At 36.8% G+C, this 22821-nt stretch overlaps 1 protein-coding gene across 2 annotated transcripts in view; it reads right to left on the bottom strand.

Annotated features, from left to right (window-relative positions):
- Window positions 1–22821, bottom strand: part of AMMECR1 (AMMECR nuclear protein 1) — a 106631-nt gene that overhangs the window by 36885 nt on the left and 46925 nt on the right. The window contains exon 2 of one of the 2 annotated variants that reach the window (XM_060138355.1): window positions 19735–19845. The exons of the other annotated variant lie outside the window; for it this stretch is intronic. Within the exon in view, the coding sequence (XP_059994338.1) occupies window positions 19735–19845 (111 nt within the window). The remainder of the gene's footprint in view (window positions 1–19734; window positions 19846–22821) is intronic. 2 annotated transcript variants of the gene reach the window in all.

The following is a 22821-nucleotide window of genomic DNA, read 5'->3' as shown; positions in this document are numbered from 1 at the left end:
TAGGAATTTGGGATTTGCAAATACAAACTACTATATATGAAATAAACAACAAGGTCCTACTGTATAGCACAAGGAACTATATTCAATATCCTGTAATAAGCCATAATGGAAAAGAATATGAAGAAGAATACGTATATATATGTGTAAGTGAATCACTCTGCTGTACACCAGAAACACAACATTGTAAATCAACTATACTTCAATTTAAACAAAAAACAAGCAATCAAACAAACAAAAAACCATAGGTCTCATTATCTACTGGGTTGATCATCTGTGTCAATCTCTGTATCAGTGTTAAAATGAGAGCTATGAGAGGGTCCACAGTCTCAAAATCATCAACATCTGGACACCATAAACCTGTGACTCTTTCTTTTTCTATTTATAAAATCAATTTATTCATATACAGGTTTTTTTTGTAACATCTTTATTGGAGTATAATTGCTTTACATTGTTGTGTTAGTCTCTGCTTTATAACAAAGTGAATCAGCTATACGTATACATATATCCCCATATCTCTTCCCTCTTGCATCTCCCTCCCTCCCACCCTCCCTATCCCACCCCTCTAGGTGGTCACAAAGCACCGAGCTGATCTCCCCGTGCTATGCGGCTGCTTCCCACTAGCTATCTATTTTACATCTGGTAGTGTATATATGTCCATGCCACTCTCTCGCTTCGTCCCAGCTTACCCTTCCCCCTCCCCGTGTCCTCAAGTCCATTCTCTATGTCTGCGTCTTTAGTCCTGTCCTGCCCCTAGGTTCTTCAGAACCATTTTTTTTTCAGATGGGAATTTTACTTTTGAAATTATGCCTGGTATAGGCAAATATTTAAGGTGGTCAGCAAACACAAGACACAAGCCAACTGCTGGGCCGAGTGAGGTAGCTCCGAGTTGTTCTGGTCTGGGAGGTTTTTTCCGTGGAAGATCATAGAAGGCATAATCCATACCCAGATAAAACTAAGCACTGGCGATTAAGTTTCTAAAGAAATATTAAGAAATAAATGTAGTCATAATACAGACTGGACACTTGTCTAAGATTGTTTCACTACTTAATGCTGGACTATTATAATGCATTAGCATTAAAATTAATGTTTGCAATCTTTTATTTGAAGATGGTTCTTTTAACCATGTATACAACAGCAACCATCCTGTGATTTTCACTACATTTCAGGGCTTCTCTTCCTTTTGGAATATACAAGTCGACATGTGTACCTAAGGAACCATCTAAATAATCTTGTGGGATTAGCTGTTCATGTTCACTGTACTATACGAACACTGCTCAAAACTCAGTGACCCTGGATGATACCTGGCAATGTTATTTTCTTTGTTAATGGAAATTACTTCAATAGGGGCTGGATTCACTGACTCCCGGAAACTGCCCCTATAGGCAGCTTTGACAGTCTAGGCCAGTCGAGGAAGCCGAAGTGTCACAGGGCACTCCTACACATACTGCAGAGGAACACTTGGATAGAATTACACCAGTCTAAGAGTTTCAGAGTTAGGACATCAGTCAGCTACAATATAAAAACAATTCTTCTAAATTGGAATCATGTTCACAAAACATCTGGAAAGTTCCCCAAAGGAGAAAAGATTACCCAGAAGTATTGCTAAATAGATGGAAGAGAAGATGCTGACTTTTATCATAATACAAAATTCAGTCAGTTTCCATCGTCCTAGACAAATTAACAGATGTGCTGTTTACCTTTAAGGAAGCCTGGAATCTATTTTAATTCAGCCTTGAAACCCAGACATTCTTAGGTAATAAGTACAGATATTTAAATTCCATAACAACCATCCAGTGTTTACTAACATTTCTTTCTTTATAGATTTCTCATCCACAAAATGTATATTTAGTTAGAAAAGGAATTTTGAGGGTTTAGTTGTACATTAACAAATGTTTCAACATCAATGTTTTTTCAAGCAAGTGTAGCCTATAAAAATTATCTTTTATTTTCTGAGTTTTGCTTTGTGGCATGGGCTAAAAGAAAATAATGATATCAAGGATCTTGTTCCCCTATTTTCCTTATTATGCCTTTATATAAAAAATATATTAATAATACTACCCGATAAAATTATATATATATATATTTTTTTAAAGTGAAGGAGATTAAGAAGTATCAATACAAACTTCCAGTTGCAAAATAAACGAGTCACGGGAATGAAATGTACGGTGTGGGGAATATAGTCGATAATTACCTAATATCTTTGCATGGTGACAGATGGTAACTAGAGTTATCGTGGTGATCGTTTTGAAATGTACAGAAATATCAAATCACTATGTTGTGCAACAGGAACTAACACACTGTTGTAGGACAACTGTACTTCAAAAACAAACTCATAGGAAAGGAGATGAGATTTGTGGCTACCAGAGGTGGGTGTGAGGGGAGGGGGAACTGGATGAAGGCAGTCAAAGGCACAAACTTCCAGTTATAAGATAAATAAGAACCAGGGATGTAATGTACAACATGATAAACATAATTAGCACTGCTGTATGTTATATATGAAAGCTGTTAAGAGAGTAAATCGTAAGAGTTCTCGTCACAAGGAAAAACTTTTTTTTCTTTTCCTTTTATCTATATGAGATGATGGATGTTTACTAAACTTACTGTGGTCACCATTTCATGATATGTGTAAGTCAAGTCATGATGCTGCACACCTTAAACTTAAAAAGTGCTGTATGGCAATTATACCTCAGCAAAACTGGAGGAAAACAGAAGTGAAATAAGACAATAATACATTAAAGAGGATACTTCACTCTCACTACCGTTGAAAGGAAACAATTTTCAATAAAATTTTAATTTAAAAAATCTTCAAGGCTCAAATTCAGAAAAAAAGATAACCTAAGATTAAAGCCAAAATTACTTTGACATTAAAAATGACTCTTCTACAAGCAATGTGTCAAAAGTGTACCTCTTCCCGTGTTGCCTATCACTTGTAATTGTGCCATCTCCCCGTCACAAAAGAAAGAACCTTTGGAGCCATCGTCAACTCTTCCCTTTACCTTACTCCCCACATACAGTCTCATCTTGTTCTATAACTACCATGTCTCTGTTATACGTCTCTTTACATCCTTCCTGCTACTAATCTAATTCAGGCCTGTAGCATCTCTCATTTGGAATATTTAAAATTAGCCTCTGCACTGTTCTGTCTCTCATCTCTATCCTTTTCACTCCATCCGATGTACAAGCAGCCGGAGTCATCCCTAATGATCTTCTTACTCTGCTGAAAATCTTTCAACAGCAACTTAATGCCATTAGAAAAAAAAAATCCAGCCCCAGTCTATCATTTTCTCTCCCACTGTTCTCACTGGAGCTCAAGCCACACAGGGTTACTCACTGCTCTCCCCCAAACAACATACACTGTTCCGCCTCCTTGCATTTGGCTCAGGAAGTTTTTTGGACACATAATGCATACCCTCTCCACATCCTCACTTTTAAATGTTGAAATGGAGTCATAAATGTCCACAGAGGTTCAGCTTAAATGTCAGTTCTTCTGTAAAACCTTCTACAGTCTGTCCAACCACAGCTAATTCCTCTAACTTTCAGTAGTGTTGTTTATACATCTAAATAGCACTTATGCTTTCTTCCTCATTGTTCTTTTGTGTGTCCATCCATCTCTCTTACAAGACTACAAGCTCATGGAGGGTAGATATCATGCATTGTTCATCTTTGTAGCTCCACAGTACCTGGTACAGTATCATGCTGAGTTAAGTGCTCAATAAATGTGGAATTGAACTGAATAAACCTTATTTCAGCCTGGTGTAATTGAGAAGCAAGACTGCCAGGATTCATAATAAATTCTATCTTTAACTACAGCTGTGCTGTTATAATTGCTGCTTATTTAGAGAAAATACTGAATGCATCTTTCAATCAAGCTTTGAAACTACAGTAACTATTCTAAGTTTGAATTACCTTATTAAGAAAATAAGTAGAACAGTAAGAACACTGAAATCTGTAGTAAAATAACGCCAAGAAAGACCTTTTACTGTAGATTCAGCTGTACAAGTTCAACCAGTAAACCACAAAGGCAGTCTTTTTTTTTTTTTTTTTTTACCCAGAATATAAAAAGGGCAATATTAAGCATTGCCCTTAATAGCATGAAAACTAGCGAAGAGACACTGGGTACAGCCTTAGTTCTTAATCAGTAAACTGCTCCTTGCTGCAGCTGGATTTAGATCTTCTCCCACTGAAGGGCTGAGTAGATTTGATCCCACTTAATTTCCAAGTCTGACAAAATCACAACTTGGAAGTGGCCTGACTACTGGCAATTGTTAAGCACAGTAAATCCCTTCTCCTTCCACAACTCCCTCAGATGTCCTGCATTCACAACTTTTTTTATACCAGATGTTTTGTTGAAATTAACACATTCCTATCAAATGCATATCAAAAGGACTTCTTTTTTTCCACTGCATTCTATTTAATCCCCAAACTGTTTATTTGTTACACAGACAAGTATTGCTTAGTATTTATTGCAGGGGGAATGACAAGGAAAGTCGGGCTCACAGTAGGGTAGGATCCACTCCCTGAGCGAATATTGCCACAGATAATTACAAATGGGAGCCCTTGAGGCATCTCTCAAGGGGACTTTCTTGAACTTGCTAATAAATACAATGATCAAAATGTTGTCGCAATCCCTAGCCCAAACCTTCTTCATTGGGAAAGAGGGGGTGAAGTACTGTTTTGTTTGTTGAATTCAAGTTTTATTTCTATGTCAACACAGCCTTTCTGTGTGGTTTCATCCATTAACAGATTCAAGCATAGTTAACTAGACACTAATAAATGGCGCAACACGAAGACATTACCTGGGATTGCTCACCTCAAACTTTGATCCCCGCAAGGTGTCTGACCATCACAGAAAGATCATTTCTGACAAACCATCACCCACTAACCCAAACCTTTTTAAGACTAGGAAGTACATGTAAAACTTCCCAGAAATGGCCATCTCCGAGGACTTAAAAAAAAAATACCTGGACAGTAGTGCCACTGGGAATAAAATGTCCCTCGTGAAACAATTCTAATAATCAGCCTTGTGGTACCAAATGCTTATAAGTTGCAATTGTGCACTACAGGTAATATACAGGACGTTAAATATCACTCTCATTTCCTTTTTTCAGGCTATTTCTGTTTCTCATTCATCACATTTGTAGAATTAGTATATATGGAAGCACATGTTAAACTTTTATTTCAGTTGTTTCACTTTATAATAGCAAGACTTAGCAGCTGCAACTAGGATACTGAAATATTTTGTCAACCTTGAAAAGCCTCTCATAAGAACTGTGTTCCCATCCTTCATTAAATGACAGCTGATGCAACTGTAAAGCAAATAAGGTGTTAAAAAACTCCTTGAGTTAAAATTATAAATAGAGAACAAAATACAGATATGTCTCACCTTAGGTTATATCTAGGTTCGTAAAAATGAAAGTAAATTGCTTTTGTAAAATAATTTATTGTCCTATGGTTTACATGTTCAGAGATGCTTTAATCTTCATTTCCCACTTCCCTTGCATAGGGTCCTAACATTTTCTTTAATTACCTTATGTACCTAAGTAAACAATTATTTCAGTATACTAAGGGAACTCTCTTATTCAAACATTTATTTTGATCTATGCCTAATCCCCCACAGCTACTTAAGGGGTGCAAAGATGTGAAAAATTTAGCCCAGGTCCTCAAGGGACTATCCATCTAGGTAGGGAAGACAATCATGTAAGAAACTAAGGACACTGCAAGGCAAGATAAAGCAAGTGCTGTAACAGAGGCACCAAGCAGTGTGTAATGAGCACACACAAAAAAGCAGCAGTAACTCTGGGGGTTTGGGGAAAACCCTGGGTGAATCCTTTGGGAAACAGAAGATGGAATCTGCAACGTGAAACTTGACAGCCATGAGCGTTTACTAATTTATTTGCTTTGAAATTTTTCAATTTTCTTTCTGAAAGGTTTTCTTAGTCTTGAACTTAAAATGGGATACACCTAAGGCAAGAGACAGAACAGCAGCAATCAACTCTGACATTAAACAATTCCACAGAATTTCTGCTCTATCATGCCCCCGTCACCCTTTCTTCCCACCTCTTTGGCCTATGACGTAAGCCTACAAATAACACTTAAGTGCCTTGTTTAGCTTCACTGGCATCCCAAAGACTAAATATGTTACTAATTTCTGGGCTAGCATCCCCAAGCCATCTGCTGGTTTCTCCTCCACTGCATCATTAATTTGCCATGTTGCCATGATTGAGTCTCTGGTATGTTGGACCTTGAATATATGAAATGACTTCTTATACTGGCAAAATTCTTGAAAGCCTATTAAGAAACATGTGACATGGACAATGTACCAACCAACACTGCTATTAAGTTTACAATAATTAACAGGCAGTATATGAATATAAATTTTGAAAGGTATTTTCCTGTCAGATTTTAAAATAACCCTCCTGAAAATAGACTTCCAACGATGTATTACTTGTTTTAGACATAGAAAAATTTTTAAACGGATCAGGGGCAAAAACAGAAGATATTCACAAAGCCTGTGGTTCTAAAGTTTTTATTACCATTCACCTCAAAATTTAAAAAAGATAATGCACCCATAAAAGACTTGCATACGATTTTAAAAAATACATTTAAAAAATCTTCCCTGTCTTCCAAATACTCAGATCCCTGAATCCCAGCTACAGTAAGAGAGAGACAAAAACTGGATCGTTTTATTTTTTTAAACCCTATGATTGTAAGAAATCTAAGTTTGGTAAAACTGACATAGTCCATGACCAAATACATACAATTCTTTCCTGAAATTCCTTTTTTATTACTATAAGAAAAATGTCCATCATGGATATATTTGTCCTTCATTTATATAGCTGTTTCTTGTTTTATAAGTTGCCCTAAGGAACTCAAGTTGTAAAAATGAAAACTAAGGCAATAAATTTGGCCTGAATCACCTAGATATTTGGAATATGTTTCCTTAATTATAATTTCCAAGGAACAGACTTATTTCTGACCCCCGAAATGATGTCTCCCTTTTGACTGACTGTTGAGAAGAGCAGAGCCCCTGAAAGGTCACAGTAGATTTCAGTGGGTTATGCCTGGCTAGAAACCTAAAGGCTGAACTAGTATTCCATGGAAACTCGCTGATATTAAATGCAAAAATTGCACACAGAGAGATCAAAGCTTGGGAAGTGTGTATCCCTGAGAGACTCATCAATTCTGATGGGACTATGGGAGTTCAGACCACCAAACTGGACTGACAGGATAGCTGTGAAGAAAAAAGGCACATGAGGGAGACATTGCACTGCAGGATTCTAAAAGGAAAGAGAACTCAGGAGAAGCTGAGTAAGACTGGAATGAATAGGCTGAGGGTGTAAGGGAGATTTCTGGATTCCTGAGTTAAGAAACTGAGTCCCTGAATGAAAAGTTATTCAATGTTTGTTTGTTTTTCCTGTGAGCTGAGACCAGGGGATACCAGTTGAGTTAGCAGAACAAACAGCTATAAGAAGCCTTCATGGGAGAAGCGGGAGTGATGTTACTGGAGGGGAACAGTATAGCAATGTGGTTGGGAACACAGACTTTGACAGAATCAGGTTCAAATTCAGGTACTGTCATGTAAATATTAGCTGTCATTCAGCAAGTCACTCAACCTCTCTAAGGCCCGGTTTTCCCTAACTGTAATATGTGAAATACCTTCAACTTCACGTTGTTGAAAAGATTAAATGAGGTAACTTATATAAAATACTTAGGACAGGTCCAGCACACCCACAAAAATAGAAGTTATTATTGTGCTTAGGAAATATAACTAGTAGTATGTTGGAGGCATGTTTGGAAAAAAAAAATGGAAATCTAAGATATGAGCAAACTTCATATATATATGAGTTGTGTGTGTGTGTGTGTGTGTGTGTGTGTGTGTGTGTGTGTGTGTGTGTGTGTATATATATATATGTTTTGCTTCGGGCTTCTCAATACACATATCCTACTACACCTGTAGTTTTGGTTGAATAGCTCCAAGGGCATTCTTCACTTTACAGAAATATGCCAGAAACTTGACCCAAGGCAGATAACTTGACGGTGAGATGTTACATTACAAAATGATTATTTTATTACAGGGTGCCTTGAAACCGTATGCTTCTTAACATAAAACTAAAATAAATAAATTTACATACTTTTATGGATCCCTTCTATCGTGGAAATTGTAGTGACAGTCTCCCTGGTGATGTCAGAGGACCTGTGTTCTAACTCCAACACAATTTTGTGTGATAAATTGTTGGGGGTACTAAAAGTTCTAGTGCCAGTTCTATCTCAGAATCTGTGGACTCTCTGGCCCAGCCAATTCCAGAAGTCTAATGTAGGCAGTGAGAGAAGATGCAGTGGCAGCAGCTTCAAAGGTTTCAATAAGGGGCCAGTTAAAATTGTTAAAATTGTTATGAGTGGGTGGATGGGAGTAAAGCTGTGTATCTTACCACTCCTAAACTTCTAAAGACTCAGCCATTACTCAGAGGGCAAGTTTAACCACTGCTGGTTAATGAAATGACTACTTAACTGGTAGTGAGTTCCAAGTCAGTGGAGAGATTCAGATAGAAGCTAGATGCTCATTTCTTGGGATACTTTAAAGTACCTGATAGGGGTTGGACTAAGATGACTTCTAAGGATGTCTTCCAGCTATATGGTTCCATGGTGAGCATCAATTCAATCACTTATAGCACTTATAACAAGAGATTGACCTTATGTTAACCTGCTTTCTAAAGTGTACTGGGTACACTGTCCCCTGGCTCAGTCTAACTCCAAGTGGCCTTAAACTACCCCTCTCACTACCAATCAGCATCGGCAACTCCTACCAGCTCAAGCACACTGGCAGCAAGAGAAGTTGACAAACCTAAGCTAACAGAAGTAGGCAGAAAGGGAAAAGAGTAAAAATGGTTCTCGGGATCGAGGAAAGTTGCTACAAAGTCATGAGCCTGGTTTCTGTTGATTTGCTTTGATGTGGCTTGCTAAACTACTGCTGAAAGCAATTTCAAAAGGGAGAGACAAACATGTAAAGCTAATCATTACAATCCAATATATTAAGTGTTATAATAGAGGCCTGAACAAAGTGCTATGAGAACACAGAGACGGACCAGCTTTGCTGGGGAGTGTCTAGGAAATCTCAGAGGAAGTAATGAGCAAGCTGAGTCTTGAAGGATGAGTAGGAGTTGACTGGCTGGAAATGGAGAGAGGCGTGGTTGGCAGAGAAAAAAAAATGTTCAAAGCCAGAGAGACACAAAAGACTACACTTGGCAAGTGGCGAATAACTGTACATGGCTGGAGTGTGAGGTTAGGGTCTCTGATGCTGTGCTTTTTAAGAAGGATGGGAATAGGAGACGGGGCGGGGAGAGGCAGGGGCAGACAAAGGATGGTGGCACTTTAGAACATTAACTTTATTCTGAGTGAAATACAGGCTTTGAAATGACTCTAATTTTACTCTAGACAAGATGGGTAGACAGAGGGGGCGCTTCTTGTCTCAGGTATAAGGATTAACAATAACTGAGGAGAGTTTAGTCATGCCGGTGGGTACGTCTGTGCCCATATTGGCTGATGGGGTAACTGAGCTGCTCTGAGCAGTAACAAAATCTATGAAGAGGACGATGCAACAGCATGGGAGGGCACAGATGCTTAGAGAGTAGACACACACCCTAGTGAGCTGATACATGAGGCACAGGAACATCTCAATACACCAGAGATGACAACCTTAAAAGGCAGCCTTTTCAAAAAAATGTCTTTTAAAAAGAGCAATTACATTTTATAACATGTCTTTATAACCTTATGAATTTAACAGTCATCCTTTCACCACTGAAGTGCTTAGGAGTTGCTTTAGCTGAAATCCACTGTTATCTGGGATGACTCCCATCCCTAGCCACTACTCTTTATTAGAGGTGGAAATTCAGGAAAAAGGAACTAAGACACAATTTCTCCAGGCTGCTCTGAGGCCAGGGATCCAACCAGAGATCTCCCCTTTTGTCCATAGCAATTTTCAGGCCTGTTGAAACCCAACCTGTGTTCTCAGTCCCACCGCTACTCCAAAGAGCTCTTTTTCCAACGTCACATTGGCTCTCTTCAGAGAGCTTGTCAAAAGAAACTAACATTTTTAACATTCTCTTAGTTTTCTTTGAGATTCAAAGCAATTATTATTAGACTTAACTTACTATTAACTACTTCTGAGACAGCTCAGTTTGGGGTACTCCAAATGCAGCATGTTTCATATGCTGAGACAATGCTGAGGTTTGGGGTGTGGTACTGGACCATCCACATGCTCTTACCTGAGGCCCCTTATAATCCACTGCCCAGGGTCTAGGGTGCAGGCTGTGAGTCAGAGCAAAACAAAGTGAAGTGGTCCAAATGGGGATTAAACCTGTGACCTCATTAGCAGTGGAAGTCTAACCACAGTGTATGGTTATTTACTGCTCTTCATAATATTGCAATGCAGCTCCACTCGTTTAAAAGGCTTATTAGCAGCCGTCTCCCTACCTAGGTAAGCAAATCAATCCCCCTTAGCCAAAGAGCAACAGAAGGCCATCTTAGAAGAATGGCTTAGGTTTAAAGCAGACTGAAGAATTTTTTTTTTTTGTGGTACGCAGGCCTCTCACTGCTGTGGCCTCTCCCGCTGCGGAGCACAGGCTCCGGACGCGCAGGCTGTGGCCATGGCTCACGGGCCCAGCCACTCCGCGGCATGTGGGATCTTCCCGGACCGGGGCACGAACCCGTGTCCCCTGCATCGGCAGGCGGACTCTCAACCACTGCACCACCAGGGAAGCCCAGCCTGAAGAATTTTTAAGAGAGATCCTCTTTCCTCCCATCTTTAGTGAAGTGGTAACCTTTTAAATCAGCTTTGTGGAACATATAAGTCAGTCCTGAAAGTAGCCGGGTGTAGGAACGGGAAGTTGAGTTCTGGGCAATCCCTTTAATTAAAGCTTCTGAAGGATTTATTTTATGGCTTTTTCTGATCTTCTCTTTCACCACTAAAAGGACACAAGAGTTGGCACGTCAATGAATAAATGTTAAAAATGAGGCTTAAATATGGGATATAACCTGCTAACCTAATTTGAATGATGAAGCCTATACTTTCGATTATTTACAAGATAGCTTCGTGAGCTGAAGTAAAATTGTAAAACTAATAGAAAAGTTTTCTGAACATGAGACTAACTGTAAATCTATACTTTATGAATCTAATGTACTCTCTTCACTTTAAAATTTTAAACATACTAAAAATGTACATTTGATATTAACAATAATTAGAGCTACATTCTCAATAGAAGGTGTTAAATACCAATTTTCACCTTTAAAAATCCTTAGCACCTATGAAATTCTTATTCCAGTAGAACTTTTTTTAAGTTACCATTTGTCCATGCCTACTTTATTTGTTATATAGTATGGGTGTTTTAATTTACTTTGTTAACAAGAAGCAGCTCAGAAAATGTAGCTCTTTAGAACAAGACATACTGAATGTTTACTCTTTATTTAAAAAGTGAGAGAATGTAAAAAAATCTGGAAATTGTTTCTAAGACAAATATATTTATAATGCAAGATAAAGGGCTAACAAGTGTTTAGGCTTTAAAGAACACCAAATTGTTATCAATAACGAAAAGGAAATGTTTTCCAAAGTCTACTACTTTGGATATCCACGTATGAGGTAGTTGAAAGTTTTGGGGAAGGGCAAAGTTCACAGAGGAGGGCTGTTTCTTTTGCCTTTTAAGGAAATCTTTTAAAAAGCATTTGCTCATGCTCATAAAATAATAGCTGAAAATTTAATATTAAATTGCTGCACAAAAACCTCAACATTCAATTATTTTAGAGTACTCAAATTACTAGCAACATTGTCCCCTAGAGTGGTAAGAGTATATTATTTGCATGATATTCTAGAATGAACAGCCGCCTTGAGCATACATTGGTGTGAGCATCTTATTATTCCAGAACACTAAGATACAAATCTGTTCTCTTGTTCGTTCAGGCCCTAATGACTCAAATACTTCAGACATTTATAAGTAGACCCAATATTTATTTTTTAAATGTTCAGACAAAAGTAAATATATTGTTAAATGCCTATGGTATGATTTTAGACCACATCTAATATGATAATAATTTCATACAATTTTGTGTTCTAACTTATCTTTACCACTTCATCCTTCATCAGAAAAAATGAAGAATATCTCAAGCAATAATTGTCAGGAAAGGAGGTAGATATCAGTTTACTGGACTGACACAAAATATGAATTTATTTTAATGGGACAAGAGGAAAGTGGAATCTAAACTGTTAACTCTTAATTTTCTTCATTTGCCAAGCATCAGGCTATAATCCAACTGGTTCTAGATATTCTTTGGTGAAGAGTGTGTGTGTGGGTACTCTGTTTCTGAGGTTTTATTTTTTTCCATAGCAAGTTCATTCCGCCTCCCTTCAAAATATGTGTTAGTAAAATCTCTCAAAACACCCAATACCTTGTATGTGGTCACTTTGATAATAATAATTTTCGCACATCCCTGTAATCTGGACTTTTTTTTTGTCCACGTAGGATAAAAACAAACCAAAAAGTGGTATAAAGTGTTCTGCTTTTACTCAAAGTGAAGTAGGGATGGACCAAATAAAATAATTTCATAAATTGCTTTAAATACATTTCTGCTTTTATTACAGATGTAGAATATCTGTTCATCCATTATCACCACCTCTGACTTTTTGGCAAAAGCCACTCTCTACCTAGGACTGTAATTATTTATATAGCTTATCTCTCCTACTACATCATAAACTCCTAAGGCAAAATTTAGACTAGATTTACAGGATGAACTGTTTAAACATAATTAAAGGGAGAAAGAGCAAAGGGGTAAGGTTTAGAGTTAGATGTAAGAATAGGGTCGCAGCCTCATAGCACTGGGAGATCAGCTCGGTGCTTTGTGATCGCCTGGAGGGGTGGGATGGGGAGGGTGGGAGGGAGGGAGACGCAAGAGGGAGGAGATATGGGAAAGTATGTGTATATATAGCTGATTCATTTTGTTGTAGGGCGGAAACTAGCGCACCATTGTAAAGCAATTATACTCCAATAAAGATGTTAAAAAAAAAAAAAGAATAGGGTCAATTTCCTGTAGTTTACCCTCTCCTTATGAAACACAGAAACCAAGAGCTCTGACAGGGCAAAAACCCATTTTCAGCTTCTCTCACACCTTCACCTTTTTCAGATGGCGTTTTCTGATTTTCTACCCAAAGGCATTGTGCCTGTGGCTCTTAATCAAAGCAGCATAGGGATTCCAAGTAGAGACTCTGAAAATCTGAAAGATGTGATAAGGAACTAGAATCTGATATACTCACTACACTTAATTTCTGTGGCAGTAGGTGCTATATGAATTCAGATAATTCTCTGTAACTCAGGAGTCATCACCCATACTGGGAATGGTTCTTGCTCTTTGGTTTCTCCTGGCCAGTTTTTGGCCACATCTCTGCACATTAGCACAACCACGGGATAATGAAGGAGTGCATTAACTAGTGGCTAAAATCAAGATTCCAGGACTCCACAGATTATATTTAGCTGTGCTATTCTATGGATAATTTCGAGTAAGAGGCATGTAACAATCTAGGTTCCAAACTACACCTCAAATTAAATGCTTATGAAATCTGACAAACACTTAATTTCTCATTTGGTAATTTATACACTGAAACTAACGAATTAGGTATACCTTTTAGGACTCAAGCCATGCCACCTTTTGTAAAAGGCAACAAAATGTAGATTGTAAATTAAGATAATTAATTTTGCATAGTGTTTTTGACAGATCTAATTTCTTTCTCCAAAAAGCATATTTTAGCCAGGAGCCTTGCCGCAGACACTTGCCAAAAACAGTCTGGCCTTAACATCTCCAGAATGAGCTTCGCTGACAAGAGTGTACAGTCAGAAGTGAGTGACTCATGTACAGCTTTTCTTTTCATAAGAAAAATCAATCCGGCTGATATTACCGTGAGGAGTAGGGGGAGCTGGCTTAAACTAATTATTCACAGTGAGCCAAGTCTAGTTACCTAAAATAATCAAGAAAAAGAATAATCACAAAATAGTCCGCCCTGAGGCGGAAAATATAATTATGCTGCTTTCAGTGGTTTTAAACTCATACTGCTTTAGAAAAATGCCAGATTACAACACCAAAATATAAAAGCAAACTTGGTTTACAATGAATCTAGTTACCCAAAAGTACCCAATCTAGCCAGGACCTTTGAAAGTAATAAAGTAGGTCTGTTAGCTATTTGCAGTATCCCCAAAAGCCTAATAGTAAGTGAACATTTGTAACATGTAAACAAACAATCATCCTCTCTCCCTCATCCCCCCCTACACACACACCCACACACACACACCCACACACACACACCCACACACACACACCCACACACACACACAAAAACACATCACCTTTTATGTGGTCACCCTATTCCCTAGAAAGAACAAACCTCCCTTACTATTTTCTCAGAATTAAGCAGTGCAACAAAGTGGCATAGTTCTGAATCAAGCTCCAGACACTGCCTGCACCTGCATAATTATTTCACTGCCAAGACGGCTAAGAACAACCAAGTAAAGGGGGAAGAAAGGAAAGACAGTCTTTTAAGCGTGATGATAGGCCATATTCCTGTTTGATGAAATAAGAACACATCTATCAATCACTTACATATTCTAGAAAAAGTACTATCAACTTGAATTTACATAAAGAAATAGACCTAATACAATGGAATATTACTCAGCCATAAAAAGAAACGAAATTGAGATATTTGTAGTGAGGTGGATGGACCTAGAGTCTGTCACACAGAGTGAAGTAAGTCAGAAAAAGAAAAACAAATACCGTATGCTAACACATATACAGGGAATCTAAGAAAAGGTCATGAAGAACCTAGGGGTAATACGGGAATAAAGACACAGACCTACTAGAGAATGGACTTGAGGATATGGGGAGGGGGAAGGGTAAGCTGTGACAAAGTGAGAGAGTGGCGTGGACATATATACACTACCAAACGTAAGGTAGATAGCTAGTGGGAAGCAGCCGCATAGCACAGGGAGATCAGCTCGGTGCTTTGTGACCACCTAGAGGGGTGGGATAGGGAGGGTGGGAGGGAGGGAGACGCAAGAAGGAAGAGATATGGGAACATATGTATATATATAACTGATTCACTCTGTTATAAAGCAGAAACTAACACACCATTGTAAAGCAATTATACTCCAATAAAGATATTTAAAAAAAAGAGAAAAATAGACCTACACTTCACTGGAAAATTATTAACCAAGATTTTAAGGAATTTTCTTTGACTGAGATGTTTGTGTTCGTCTATATTAATTGTAATTCTCCTCTTTATAAAACTATATAATCTAAGTACTAAAAAAGAGGAAACAAATTTGTCTTTGCTTTCTAACATGTAAAAGCCACTAATGCAACTAGCTTGATGAGTACTAGAAATTATTCTTTTTCAAGTGGGACAAAGAATATTTCTACCTTGAAGTTTTGACCACTAATAAATACACTAATCTGTGAACTTTAATTTCACCATGGATAAACTTCTATCAATAATTCTGAGCTCTCCATCCTGCTTCTTATTTGCTATAATCTTTCCTGCTTTTACTCAGGTCAAGGAAATAATAGTCTATTTAATAGTTCAATGTGGTAATTCTCACAAAGTTTTCCTGCTACCTACACAGAAACTATGTATTTTTACAATTGGGAGAAATCCTCAGCCTACTTATAAGGTCTTATTCCAGTCTACAATAAATCGAAATTTCAATTAGGAGAACATAAAACTTGACTATGACAAGTATTTTCATTTTAAAACAGTATATTTATACATAAAAACTTAATCCAGGATAGGCATTTCATTTAAAAAGTACCTGGTCATTTTTTACATTTAGGTTTTAGAGATTAAGGGACCACAAACAAACTAGATCATTATCCTCTATAAAATGGTTAGCTTTTTAAAAAAGAAAGGGTACTCATACGGATTTTTGCGTGCCCATGTTCATAGTAGCATTATGTGCAATAGTTAAAAAGTAGAAGCCACCCAAGTTTCCATGCATGGATGAATGGACAAACAAAATGTGGTAGATACATACAGTGGAATATTATTCAGCCTTAAAAAGGAAGGAAATTCTAACGCATGCTACAACACGGATGCACCTTGAAGACATTATGCCAAATGAAAATGAGCCAGTCACAAAAGGACACGTACTGTATGATTCCACTTTTGTGAAGCACCTAGAAGAGTTAAATTCATAGAGACAAAGTAGAAGGATGGCTGTCGGGCTGGGGGAAGGGGAAATGGGGAGTTAGTGTTTAGTGGGTACAGAGTTTCAGTTGGGGAAAATGAAAAAGTTCTGGAGATTTATGGTGGATGGTTGCACATCAATGTGAATGTACTTAGGGCCACAGAATTATACACTTAAAATTGGTTAAAGTGGTAAATGTTATGGTATGCATATTTTACAATAAAAAATAAAGAGTATAGCTGGGTAACATTATGAAAACTGAATAATAATCTATCTAGTCACAATGAAGACAGTGAGTAACCAGATATCCTAATTTTTTTTAAAAAGACACCTATACCTGATGAGTCTTTAATTTCACTGTTTATTTTTTGTTTTGCTCTCTCCTTCCCTTTTATCCCAAATACCCTAAGTTCATTTGATTCCATTTATAAGTTTTATGATTTATAGGTTTTAAGACCAGACTCCAAGAATCACCAACTATTATGTTCGGAAGAATTGTATTCCTCTTGAAGTCTAATCCATTATTTACATGTAGCCAAAGAACACAATTTCATACCATACAGTAGTACATTTTTGTAATAAGCATTATCCTTTTCTACAGTATTAATCCAAGTCAATTTTCTTCTGACTAGTCTATGCAACCCTGAGTTATATACTCTTTATGATCCCATCTATGGCTTTTCTGGAATTTAAAATAATGTTCTAAAATTTCAGTCTTAACTGCTAACTAGAATTTTTGAAGAATTATTGACCCATGATTAAACAATTTATAGGAACCTGCTTTCAAGTTCATTATTTTCACCATGAAGCTACAAAACATATATTCTCAGAAAATTTTATTTTATCTTATCTTAAATGTAGTAGTTAAGAGCTTGGACTTTGCAGTCAGATGGCCTGGGTTTGAATCCTGTTTCTACCACTAACTAGATGTGTGAGCGGGTGTACTAGTTAAATTATCTAAATCTCAGTTTCCTCATTTTTATAATGTGGATATTAATACCTAAGAGTTGTTGTGAGGACCATGCATATAAAGGCTCCTCTGCAGTGTCTGACATGTAGTAACTTCTTAGTAAATGGTAGCTATTAATACCACTAATAACAACAGCATGTAGAAATGATAAGTGCCCTATGGGACTGAAAAACATTATCCTGCAACTTTTTTAAATGATGCCACAGTTTTGACTCTAAAATGAATCCAGAAAAAAGAGCAACTGTATATTTTAAGGCTTGTTTTCTTTGTTCGTCTCTTCCAAATAACTTCATTCTTATTATCATATTAAGCAAAAGAAATGAAGCCAAACAAAAATGAGAAGACCAGGTACATATATGTGTATATACACACACAAACACACATATCTCTCTAATGTGCTGTATACAATTTCAGGAAATTGTAGAGAAACATGGGGGAAAAAGCTGAAAAGTAAACAGGAAGAGCCATAGACTACACCTGTATATGTACAAATACAAATACAAATGTAGGCAAATTTCTAAGTCCAACTATTTGAATGATTCATTCAGAATCATATTATTGTCAGAAAAAATATACTATAATTCTTCTGGTAATTGCCCTAGGAGACAGATTCACAAGTCCAGAAAAACTGGATATTTTCACCCCTTTTTATCCATGTAGGCAAAAGAATTTCATATTTTAAGTAAAAACAAATTGCTACTATAGTTACTACTACTAAGGATTTCTAAAGTATATAATATTTGATACTGGGATTTCTGCCACAATTTCACTTGAAAGTACAAAGGTTTTCTATACTATCAATTCAGGCTCCCCAACTATAAAGAAAAATGGAAATTTTATAACATACTTCTGTTTCTGAAAATGTGTTCCTTGGAGCACTAATGGCATAAGACACGAGGGTGGGAGGATAAAAGGGTTCTGTAGTCAAAGAAGTCTGGGAAATGCTGCATTCCGTATCCCTCAGAGATTCACCACACTATTAACATAAAAGGTTCTGAGAAACCCTGCAGTGAGCAGAGCTGTTTAAATTTGTTTAACTCGTGTTCCCAAAATTTATTTGGCCGTAGAACTCTTTTTTCAAGCAATACCAAGGAAGTGGTATTCCTCATAACAACTTATTTTAGGAAATATATAATAAATTGCCTTTGATTAGCTATTTAAAATGTAATTTCATATGCACCTGTCGTGGCAGAATTTGCTAAAGTCCCAAAATGAGTCCATGGTACTTCGTGTCAGGGAAAAAAAAATCTAACACGCCTAGACTTATAACTGTACTATCTTTAGTAAGTTGTAGTTATTTCCAGAATGTGTGTTTCAACCCCCTTTCTGCCTAATTATTATTTAATCAAGTCCAAACACCCCATTTCTAATACCTGTGAAAATCTAAGAATGAACATGACCCTCCAAGCCTTTCCTTTTCTTTCTGGGCTTCAGTGTAAGCTAAGAAAATCCTGTAGCTGTGAGCTACGTCTTCAAATATAAGAATACTAAACTCAGTTGCCAGCATTTTATTAACTGGTGCTATGAGCAGCATTTGTGCAATTCTATAGTAAAATAATGAATCTTCCACAACATTAATCCTGAAGCAAAGCAGTGACTGATTATTACTTCATTCCCCTGACATCTCCCTAATACTCCTATTAAGTATGTAGAACAAAGTACTATAATTACTACTTTATCTATTGGAGATTGAGCAACTTGCCACAAGTACCAATAGTCAGCAGGGACCAATTTCTTGTTGGACAGACACTGTGCATATTACAACTATAGAAACTGTATCAGATAATCACCCTGAAATATGAACAAAAACAGGAAATTCCTTTGCTAATAGCTTATTATTTAAGGAATTTTCCTCTTTTGAAATAATTTTGGAACACAATTTGTTAGAAATCTAAACTTGAACCAAAAAAATCTGATGGCATGCTAGATAGCTTTTTGTGAGTTCAGAAATTAAGAACAAAGTCTTAACAACTGTAATGAGGCATTCATTACTTTGTCCTTGTGTTGGATGAAACAAAATAAGTAAGCTGCAATTAATTCTGGGTAAAGTGTGAATGTGAATGATTATGCTGCCAGGCTGTTGCATCACTTTCTTCTTAGGTTCTCCCTTCAATTCCAAAAGTACATAAAAGTGTAACAAAATGTGTGAGATGGAATAGACATCAACAATTTTTTTAAAGTCTAACAAAGAAGACACAATGACTATTATTATGGAAATAATACATTTAAGTAACCCATAGATATTTGGTCATTGATTTTCAAGTTATACAAAATAAGATGGCCACTGAAAGAAAAAAAAAACACTTTAAGACATCTATGGCAGAATACACGTAATCACAGTATTTTATGTTATGATAATATATATCAATAACATTTTATCAGAGACAAGGCCAATGGTCAAAGAGAAGAAAAAAGTCTGACATGAAAGAAGTCAAGAATGTTGACAGTTCAGGAAAGAAAAAGGAGTTAAAGTATCAGGTTCAAGTTTCTTAAGTTTTTTTCTTTTTTTTTTTAAATGTAGAAGCAGAGGTAACAAAAATTGGTCTTCACCTGGTAAGTGTGTACTCCCTGAGTCCTGAATGCAAATTCATGGCAGAAAAAGTACCTATGCATCCACGCAATCTTTTGTCTCGACCAATCTTCCATGTTACAAACAGTGGGCTGTAATGGAAGATAAAAATAGGGTAAATCAATCAATTCAATTAAAAGAAATATTTGTTGAATATTTACTATATCAAGCTTAGGTGCCTGAGCTATAAAGACCAGAAGACAGGCCCTCGGGGGCTTAGCATGTAGCCCAGTAGGACTGCATTTAGCAACAATTATAGCTATGCTGTATTGAATGTATTCTATATGTCAGAAAGCCCAATAAATGGTTTTAACAGATTATCTATGTTAATCCTCATCAACAACTCTAGGAGGCTGATACTATTACTAACATTCCTATCTTACAGATGAGGCAGTCCCACAGTTAATACATCATGAAGTAGGAACTCAAACCTGGCCAATCTTGACTACAGAGCCATTACTACCTCATTCCTCATTTAAACCTCAAGTCACTGATTGATTCCTAAGTCTAGTCTAGAAAATCAGGGGAAAAAATAAACAGATTTAATAAATACTTACTGAATGTATGGGGGGGGGTGTACAAAGCACTGTGAAAGGTGCTACTGGAGATACGCAGTTGCCTAAAACATAGTCTTTGCTCTCTGGGAGCCAGTACAGGAGGAGGGCATGTTCACAGCTAACTAACGTACAGGAGGAGGGCATGTTCACAGCTAACTAACACAAGGCAAAAGGAAGTAAGTGCTATAAGCCATGTCCAAAATGCCATAAATTAAGCTGCTGGGATAGGAGAAAATTTCAGTGAGTTTGTTCATCTTCAGCTTGGCCTAGAAGAACGAGTAGGGTTTGGAGAGGTGAAGGACAACAGCAAATATTAACAAAGTAATACTCTGAAACCAGAAAGTTTATCTTAATTTTCAGATAAAATTATTGCCAACAAATACAATCATCAAACATCAAAATATCAATTATAATAAAATGGCAACAAGAAAATAATTTAGTTGTTTTGACTGTTGTTGTTTTAAGAAGGGTAATATAGTTTTAAATGAAGTTTAATATAGTAGATGTCTGGATTCTGCAGCAAAGCACTGATAGTCTCAATTAATGGTTACGTTTAAAAGCAATTCGTTTCTAAACTGAAGCAACTTTGTCAGATTTTATGAAATAAATTAATTTATACATTTTAGGACATTTTGTAAAAAGATTAATACCCTACAGTTGGGGATGGTTCCTGTTAATATGAGTATTCACAGTATTATTGGTAAAATATAATACATTTCTGCTTTCTAAAAATTAAAATTTGGGGGGGATATACCATATGTCATATATCTCTTATAATATGCTGTTAAGTTGGAGAACACATTTTTTATTTAAAGTACTCTCTAATCAGTCATCAGCAGTTGGGGAAAAAGTTCAAGTACTTCAATCACCCACCTTGAACATTTAAATTATGCTGTGTTCTGACAAGTAACCACAATGGCAGACAGGTTCCCAAATAAATAATGCAAACCAGGGAACAGTACTAAGAATTACCTCCTTCCAAGAGCCAAATGCCCAGAGGCATTGAAAAAGATGACTAAGTACAAGGCCAAGTTTTGTCAATGTTAGTATTCACATGCTGGATGACCGACACTAAAGGCCCTAAAATAAAAAGCAAAAGGTAAATTCCAGGGTTTTTTGTTTTTGTTTTGCTTTCTACATCATATATACTATCTTATAACCTGAGACAAGATTCTAATGCTCCAGCTGAAATTTATCTCTAATTGCTCCTGACTAGTAGTTGATCAGGAAGATAAGTATTAGATGGGATCACTTTCTCACCAATTCTTCTATTACTCATACAAATACTAGTATCCTAAAATTCACACACGTTATCTTTAAAGATGAATTTCACCTCTTCATTTTTCACCTTCTGATTTGGTAGAGTCAACGTCAGCACCCAGTAAATGGACAGTAAGAGGTCAATCCTTGCCCATAGCAATGCCTATAGAATAGAGCTGTGTGTAAGACAGGTCCCTTGGCAGATTCAGAACAAAGTGAATTGTACTGTAACATATATATATATAACATGTCTTTAAAATTCCATTGATGGTTTCTCAATAACACAGAACTAAGTTGTATATTCTCTTCCTCAGTGACTTGAGTGGAAACCTAAAAGTATGAGTGAATTCATTTCCTATCAAAAACATGGAAGTCATTTACAAGTATTTTACCTTCAATCCTCTTGTTTATCCCACTAAAATAGATATGTACGCCATTCTTACTATAATCCTGTCTATTCAAGCAAACATTCAAAATTTGCAGAGTAAATAAAAAAAGAACACCATTAAACACTACACTATGAAATGTGTTGGAGGGCATTCAAACACATAGTGGGAGAAATTATACACAGTTTCTTATTAGGCTGTGCTATGACTGATGAAGGGATGATTCACTCAGAGGGTAGGGTGCTAGAGGATAAGCTGCATTTTGCCAGGCGCTCGTGGCCTGCATTTTGCCAGGCACTCCATAATAAGATGTAAAAGTACACAACACTTTCAGGGACCAGGAAGTAGTCTGCCAGTCTTGATAACTTGTTATTGTCTCTTCCAGATTTAACATTCTATGAATTTTAGGCACTGTTGAGTATATGTTCTCAAGAGCCCTCATAAGAGGTAGAGCAGATACAGAATCATCTGTACTCTCCCTGTTCCTTACCTGCCCCAGGAAACATCCTCTTTGGGGGTTGGTATTGCAGGGAAGTATCTGTGTCAAAGATGGGAGGGATTGCTACTTGACAACCCCACTGTGTTTAGGACAGATGCCTGAAGATGGAAGAAATCAGACTTTTAGTAGACAGAATAAAACTATTCCTTCAAAATCTGGGACTCTAATTTTTCATTTGCAAATGCCCATCCAATGTCTTTTATAAAGAACATGTATATGGAAATTAAAAAAACCCAAAATATCTAAAAGCAATACTTAATGGGGAAAAGAACTTAGGAAGTTAAGCATTTAAAGTAGACTGAAACAGAATAAACACCACGGAGCATGAGAGATTGTATCTTGTGTGTGATAACTACTTTACACAGG

Source organism: Lagenorhynchus albirostris, chromosome X (genome assembly GCF_949774975.1).
Source record: "Lagenorhynchus albirostris chromosome X, mLagAlb1.1, whole genome shotgun sequence".
NCBI lineage: Eukaryota > Metazoa > Chordata > Mammalia > Artiodactyla > Delphinidae > Lagenorhynchus > Lagenorhynchus albirostris.
Note: the sequence above shows the minus strand (reverse complement) of the source record. Positions and strands in the feature narration are given on the sequence as shown.